The sequence below is a fragment of the Rhinolophus ferrumequinum genome, chromosome 18, assembly GCF_004115265.2.
Source record: "Rhinolophus ferrumequinum isolate MPI-CBG mRhiFer1 chromosome 18, mRhiFer1_v1.p, whole genome shotgun sequence".
NCBI classification, from domain to species: Eukaryota; Metazoa; Chordata; class Mammalia; order Chiroptera; family Rhinolophidae; genus Rhinolophus; species Rhinolophus ferrumequinum.
Window position 1 is genome coordinate 39,270,608 of NC_046301.1, and position 7,434 is coordinate 39,278,041.

The window sequence follows — 7,434 nt, forward strand, 5'->3', positions numbered from 1 at the left end:
AGGTAAGCAGAGGGACAAATGAGAGAATGACACTTGTGGAAGTAGTGAAAGGATGAATAGGTGAAGGATGGAGGTAAGGAGAGAGCAGCGCTTGGATAAGTGAGGAGACAGGTGAATAGAAGAAGATGGGAGATGATGGACAGGCAAGGGAATAGGTGACAGACTGGACAGGTGAGATAGGTAAATGGGGTACAGGTGAGGAGATCGTCTGATCAATGGGAGACAGGTAGAAGGACAAGTAAGAAAATGAGTGGAACAATAGGTGAGGAGACAGGTAAGGAGATGGACAGGTGGGATAATGGCCAAAGGGATGGATAGGTAAGGAGACAGATGAAGGAATGGACAGGTAGGGAAATGGCTAAGGAGATGGACAGGTGAGACAGGTGAAAGGATGGAAGGTGGGACAGGTGAGGCTACAAGTGAGGATGGACTGGTGAATGAGGTACAGGGGAGGGGAGGGACAGGTGAGTCAGGTGAGGGGATGGATAGGTGAGGAGACCGGTGAAAGAGGAACAGATGAGGGGATAGACAGGTGAGGGAACAGGTAACCAATGGGGTACAGGTGAGGAGATTGGCTGGTCAGTGGAGCAGATGGGTAGGGTAACAAGTGAAGAGGATAGACAGGTGAGGGGTGGGCAGGGTGGGCAAGGTGAGTCCCCTTCTTCCTCATGTTCCCCCTCACCTGGGCACCAGGATTGCCCGGGGATACCAGGGCTCCCCAGACCTGCGGCTGACATGGTTGCAGAACATGGCGGGGAAACACGCAGAGCTGGGCAACCATGCAGAGGCCGCACAGTGCATGGTGCACGCAGCTGCGCTGGTGGCTGAGTACCTCGCCCTCCTCGAGGACAGCCGCCACCTGCCCGTGGGCTGTGTTTCCTTCCAGGTGAGTGGCCAGAGGGATGGTGGACTGAGGTGGGACTCATGTGGGTCAAGGACCAGACTGACACCACCTTCCACCCCAGAATATCTCATCCAACGTGCTGGAGGAGTCTGCCATCTCCGATGACATCCTGTCGCCTGACGAGGAGGGCTTCTGCTCTGGGAAGCACTTCACGGAACTGGGGCTGGTGGGGCTGCTGGAGCAGGCAGCTGCCTACTTCACTATGGTAAGGCCTGGGGCTGCTGCAGGACACAGTGCTTGGCTGGGTGGCATCATAGATACCTACCTGCTCCTGGAGACTCGAAAGGAAGCTGCTGCCTGGACCTTTCCAGGTGGGGGATTTGCAGAAAATGGGGACCCTCAGAGGCCCTCATCACCTGCCTTTCTCCACTTAAAGCCCTTGACACACAGCCTGGATGTAGTAAGCCTTCAACACATTTAGCTACTATTTTAAAAACGTTTTATTATAGAAAATTTCAAACACACGTAAAAGAAGAAAGTTGTACCTTTACCATCCCCATACCCAGCACTCAAATTCATCAACCATCCATATTTACCGTACTATTTCATCTCTTTGCTTCTAGCTTTGTTTTTGTTTTTGTTTTTTGGGTTTTTGTGGGATTTTTTTGACATCTAAAAAGACAAGGTCCCAGTTTTCACAAATTAATGAAACCTACATTGACCGTTTGGCTGGAGTCTTTATAAATCTTTGCTTCTCAGTGTGGTCGGAGGACCAGCATTGTGGACATCAGCCAGAGTTTGTTAGAAATGCAGAATCCTGGGCCCCCCAGCCTTCTGAACTCTGCATTTTAACAAGATCTCAGATTCCTGTGCATGGTGGAGTAGGAGAAGTTCCAGCTTAAAACATCCAATATCACACTGTCACACTCATGAGTTCCTCTGGGTGCAGCTCCTGCTGACAAAGTCCCTTTTACACAACTTGTATCCCACATGACCAAGTTAACAGGAATTCTTTAATACCAGTCCATGCTTAGATGACCCTAATTATCTCAAAAAAAGTATTTTTTGCGGTTGGTTTGTTTGAATCAGAATCCATATAAGACCCAAAGTGGTTGTGCCTGCAAGGCTCTTGTCTCTTTTAATCATAAAAAGAAAACAAAAAAGAGGGCCTCAGTTTCCCTTTTTACAGTAGGGGTTTTATGCATTTATTTTCCATTGTAGTAAAGGGGTTTCTCCTCCAATTTGCTTGTTTGTGTGAAAGCAATTGTTTTTTTCTGCATTTTACTTGTTGGAGAGCAGGGCTTTTTTCCAGAGGGTTTACTGGCCTACACTGGGCTGGTTGTGTCCTTGTGCTGCTGTTTGCCCTGTTCTTCAGTTCCTATGTTTCTGGGAACTGGTAGTTACACTTGAGGTCCCACTCAGATTCAGGGTCAAGTTGTCCAGCGAGATTACTTTTCTGTGGTGCTGACCTCCCCCTAAGTGATGTTGTTTTCATTATTGTCACTTAGCTGGAGTCTCAGAGACAAAGGCCTCAGGGGAAGAAGCCAGAAGGTAAACACAGACCTTCTGGCAGTCACTATACATCCCAGGCTGCCTACTGTGTGCCAGGTTTGACGCTGGCACCAGCTGGGAACAAGGGGCACCCACGAGCAGCCATTAGTGGTTAGGGAGGTCTTAGGCACCAGACCAGGGGGGCTGGCATTCTGGTCCTTCCCCTGGGGGACCCCTCTATGTCTCTTGAGTTCAGTTCCCCTCTGAGAAATGAAATGGAAAAAAAAAGCACCTCCTCCTACTGATGAAGGAACACAGGTAAAATGCAGATGTACACAGCACGTGGTCCATAGTAAATGTGGGGACCACAGAGGGTCTATAGGGGCTGAGTGGAAAAGCTGGTGGTGGGTGGTCAGGGTGGGCTTCCTGGAGGAGGTGATAGTGGATAGAGCCTTAGAGGATGAGTGGAAACACAGGGGAAGGCTGTCTCAGGCAGGAGAGGACCAGGGAGGGTGCTGGAAATCCTGACTTGCTCCACTCCCACCCCCAGGGCGGGCTCTATGAGGCAGTGAATGAGGTTTACAAGACCTTGATCCCCATCCTGGAAGCCCACCGCGACTACAAGAAGCTGGCTGCTGTGCATGGCAAACTGCAAGAGGCCTTCACCAAGATTATGCTCCAGGTGGTCCCAGATGCCCTCCCAGACCCTGCCCTTGGTCCTGTCCCCCCCGCCCCCCTTCCAGGCCTCAACTGACTTTGACTTCTCCCCCCCACAGAGCTCTGGCTGGGAGGTGAGTCAGCCTGGTGGCCATCTGCCTGTGGGGCCCCCAAGACGGCAGGTCCTCTGTAGTCAGACACAAACCACCAGGGGGCGCTGGAGGAGCATGGCTGCCTGGCCCCAGGGGCCGGGGCTTAGTGGATGATGACGATGACGTACCCCCACTACTTCCCCTCGGATCCCCCTCCCTACCCCAGATCTCCAGGGCAGCCTGTGACTCACCCAGCTGGGAGCTCTCCAGAGACACCCCTCCCTCGGGCAGGGCCAGCTTGGTCACTGCCTAGGAGGCGGGTCTCCAACTCCCTCTGTCTCTGTTTCTCATTGTCTCTGTCTGTGTCTCTTGGTAGCTTTCCCTCCATCGCTCCCTGTCTCTCTCTCTCTCCTGTCTTGATCACTCCCTCTCTGTCTCTCTTGGTCTCTCCCTGTCTCCCTAGCTTCCCCCAGGATCTCTGCTCCTCATTGCCATTTAATGTTCCCCTTCTCCAGCCTCTCCCCACTTGGGTCTATTTTTAGGCATCTCCTAGTTTGGGGAGAATTTTCTGGCCAAAGATGGCAAGAACCCAGTGCTGAGGCAGGCGGGCTGGGTGTGGGCTGGGTGGGGCGGTAAGAACCCTCCCTCCCCGGATCTCTGGTCTCTGCCCCTGGGATGGTTCTCATGAGGCACCATAACCAGGACCCTGGAGGTTGGGGGCTCTGACCTTTGACCTCTCCCATGACTTTGTCTCTCTGCCCCTGCTCCCATCCCCATGTCCCGGTGCCTGCCCTGCTCTGTCCGGATATGTCTTGGTGAGTGAACATGGAGCCACCCCCTTCCTTTCTGGTTGAGTGGGGTCCCTCCTTCCAAACTTAGGGCTGGGGAGGGGAAGGATGCCCTGGAATAGGGGAGCCAGAACCTTGGTCCCAAGCATTTATTGAGCATCTGCTGCATACCTAGCCTCATAGGTATTGAGAACACAGCTATGAGCAATACAGCCCCAGTCTTCATTTTATATTGGGATCTAGGAGCTTGTATTAAATGAGGATGAAGATTTGGGGAAGGTAGGAGACAGAAGCTGGGGAGAAAGAGCAAGGATATAGGCAGTTGGCGGTCATCTGGGTCCAGGCCACAATATTCTCAGTGGCTCCCCTGCCCACGTACACCTCTTGCACATGTGGGGCCCAAGGACCTGTATCTCTGGGGCAGGGGGACCTCCAGCGGGGCCTCCTAGGCAACAATGCCCCTTCCTACAGCCCCAGCGTGTGTTTGGAACGTACTTCCGTGTGGGTTTCTATGGTGCCCGTTTCGGTGACCTGGATGAACAGGAGTTTGTGTACAAGGAGCCGTCCATCACGAAGTTGGCTGAGATCTCACATCGGCTGGAGGCACGTCCTGGTGGGGGGGGGGGTCGGTGGGGTATGAGGCTGCCCTGGGGCAGAGTGGGGGCTGTACCTCTGCAGCCTGAGTCAGCCCCGTGTTCCCAGGAGTTCTACACGGAGAGGTTTGGGGAGGATGTGGTCGAGATTATCAAAGATTCGAACCCCGTGGACAAGACCAAGCTCGACCCCCAGAAGGTGAGGGCTCCCGACCATCCCTGAAATCCTATATTCAGGGAGACTCCAAGTACTCTTTCCTGGAACCCTCAAATCCTATTTCTCTGGGAAACTCCAAAGCTTATCTCCTTCAGGGACCCCAAAATCCTTAACTTCAGGGAATTCCCAAACATCCAGATGTAAGGAGACCTGGGAACCCCAGATACAAAGTCCCCAGATCCATAGAGGCCCCAATCCCCTTTTTCCAGGGTTGGGGTCCCACTGGGAGTCCTGCAAGCCCTGGGGAGGGTATGTTGGAGCTGTGGGAACCTCACACCTAAGCCCCGTGCCCCAGGCTTACATCCAGATCACATACGTGGAACCACATTTCGATACCTATGAGCTCAAGGACCGGGTGACCTACTTCGACCGCAACTACGGGCTGCGCACCTTTCTGTTCTGCACGCCCTTCACACCCGATGGGCGTGCGCACGGGGAGCTGCACGAACAACACAAGCGCAAGACACTGCTGAGCACGGACCATGCCTTCCCCTACATCAAGACTCGCATCCACGTGTGCCACCGGGAGGAGGTGGGCGGGGGTCCCAGACCCTGATTGGGGAAGTGAGGGGACTCCAAACTCCAACCTCCAGACTCGAATCTGTAGCCTCAAATCTTTACCTCCAGACCCAACTGACACAAGGCTGGACCACAGCAAAACCAAAGGCCCCAGACAATGGCAGCTGAGCCAGGCTGTCCATCCTGCCAGACCCAGGCAGGCAGAAGCCCCCAGACACTGTTCATTACACAGCTGCTTGGATCCCCTCCCACCCCAGCTACCCTGGGCTGGCCTGGGTCAGGATATCTTCAGGCCCTAGCCAGTGCATGCCCCTTCCCGACCCTGCAGACAGTGTTGACGCCAGTGGAGGTGGCTATCGAGGACATGCAGAAGAAAACACGGGAGCTGGCCTTTGCCACGGAGCAGGACCCACCCGATGCCAAGATGCTGCAGATGGTGCTACAGGGCTCTGTGGGGCCCACTGTGAATCAGGCACGGCTGGTGGGGGATGCAGGCTTCCCGAAGACCCCCAGGGGCCATGCAGACACCCTCACAAGTCCCTCTCTCCCCACAGGGTCCCCTGGAGGTAGCCCAAGTGTTTTTGGCGGAGATCCCAGAAGACCCCAAGCTCTTCAGGCATCACAACAAGCTGCGACTCTGTTTCAAGGACTTCTGCAAGAAGTATGCCTTACCTTGCCTATTAGAGCTCCTCCAACCCCCATCATGGCTCTCTGCCTACCTTAACCCCCATTCTAGCTTCTGACCCCACCTCATGGACTCCCCCACTTCTGGTCTTGCTTTCTCTCCTGAGTGCCAATCCCTGAGTACCTCCTGCGATCTGGCCCTCCACAGGTGTGAGGATGCACTGCGGAAGAACAAGGCCCTGATTGGGCCGGACCAGAAGGAGTACCACCGTGAGCTGGAGCGCAATTACACCCGCCTGCGGGAGGCTCTGCAGCCCCTGCTCACCCAGCGCCTGCCCCAGCTACTGGCACCAACCACTGCCAGTCTCAGGTGCCTGATCCAGGCCCCCCACCCTAGAGAGGCCAAGAGGAGGCAGGCGCAGGCAGGTCATGTGATTACTTGGACGTGTGCACAAATGCATGCTCTGGGCAGCCATTTCGGATCCTGGTGGGTCAGTTCCCAGACAAGTGACTTCATCTTTCTGAACCTTGGTTTCTGCATCTATAAAAATGGGCACATATCATCTCTCTAGTGGTGGGTTCCAAGAGAGAATCTGGGAATCTACAACCATATCAGAATAAATGTGAAAGGATTAGGGAAGATTCTAGAAGGATCTTTGGAGAAGGAGGAGGAGGAGGGAAAGGGCTGGGAGCTCCATGAAGTTGGGGGTCCTGTGGCCATGTTGACCCACCTTATTTCTCTCCCAGGAACTCCTTGAACAGAGCAAGTTTCCGGAAGCCTGACCTCTGAGCCCACAGGGCCTGAAGCCACACCCAGAGAAACCAGCACCCTGGCCTCAGCTGTCTGTGCCTTTCTGGGAGTCTGTCCCACCACCCACTTGGCCGTGGGAGTGACCACATTGCAGGCAGAGCTGGGCCCCATCCCTCTGTCTGTTTGTTCCTGTCTGTGCACTGATACTTCTTACCTTTTTTAATTTAAAATGTTTTTTATAAGCATCCTGTGTGGTGTGGTCCCTGGGGGCTGGATCATGTGTGCAGTCTTTCACTGAGACCCTGTTGGGTGCCAGGCACAGCAGTAACAACAGATGCAAATGTCTGCCCTCGTAGGGCTGATGTCCTGGTGTGGGGAAGGCAACACACAAATGAAAATGTCACATGTGTACAGGGGAATAATAGTAACATTTATTAAATCCTTGCTAAGTGCCCAGCACTAGACTAAAAGGCTCTTAAAAAGACACGTGTCTTTTTGCCCTGGGGGAATTCCCTCAGGCCCCTGGCTCATGGTTAGTGAATCTTCTCAGCACCACTATCAGGTAGACACATTCTTAACCCCACCTTACAGATGGGGAAACTGAGGCGCTGAGCATTGTAGGGCTGGGAATGAAGCCCAGGTCTGACTGGCCATGAAGCCCAAGCCTTAGCTATGGCCAGTGCAGCCTCGTACTGACAGGCCCCTTACCCGCCCCGCGGCGGTCAGGCCACCGTGTACCAGGCCTGAGCTGGGCCGTTTCCAGCCTTGGGCCGGCTGGGGGAGGGGTGACCTCCCGCCGCGCCCTCCTGGAGCTGGGCCCCGGCCAGCCCCGCCCCCTCCCGCCCTCCGCAGCGGCCC

At 54.4% G+C, this 7,434-nt stretch overlaps 1 protein-coding gene across 7 annotated transcripts in view; it reads left to right on the forward strand.

Annotated features, from left to right (window-relative positions):
• Positions 1-6,877, forward strand: part of DOCK6 (dedicator of cytokinesis 6) — a 40,996-nt gene extending 34,119 nt beyond the window's left edge. For 6 of the 7 annotated variants that reach the window (XM_033134405.1, XM_033134402.1, XM_033134404.1 and 3 more), the window contains 11 exons: positions 694-886; positions 966-1,109; positions 2,886-3,017; positions 3,112-3,126; positions 4,350-4,475; positions 4,575-4,664; positions 4,978-5,214; positions 5,530-5,673; positions 5,756-5,862; positions 6,034-6,195; positions 6,573-6,821. In XM_033134405.1, the coding sequence (XP_032990296.1) occupies positions 694-886; positions 966-1,109; positions 2,886-3,017; positions 3,112-3,126; positions 4,350-4,475; positions 4,575-4,664; positions 4,978-5,214; positions 5,530-5,673; positions 5,756-5,862; positions 6,034-6,195; positions 6,573-6,615 (1,393 nt within the window). In that variant the 3' untranslated portion in view covers positions 6,616-6,821. Of the gene's footprint in view, positions 1-693; positions 887-965; positions 1,110-2,885; positions 3,018-3,111; positions 3,127-4,349; positions 4,476-4,574; positions 4,665-4,977; positions 5,215-5,529; positions 5,674-5,755; positions 5,863-6,033; positions 6,196-6,572 lie in introns of all 7 variants that reach the window. The other variant, XM_033134408.1, reaches the window with a different exon arrangement.
• The last annotated feature ends 557 nt before the right edge of the window (positions 6,878-7,434 follow it).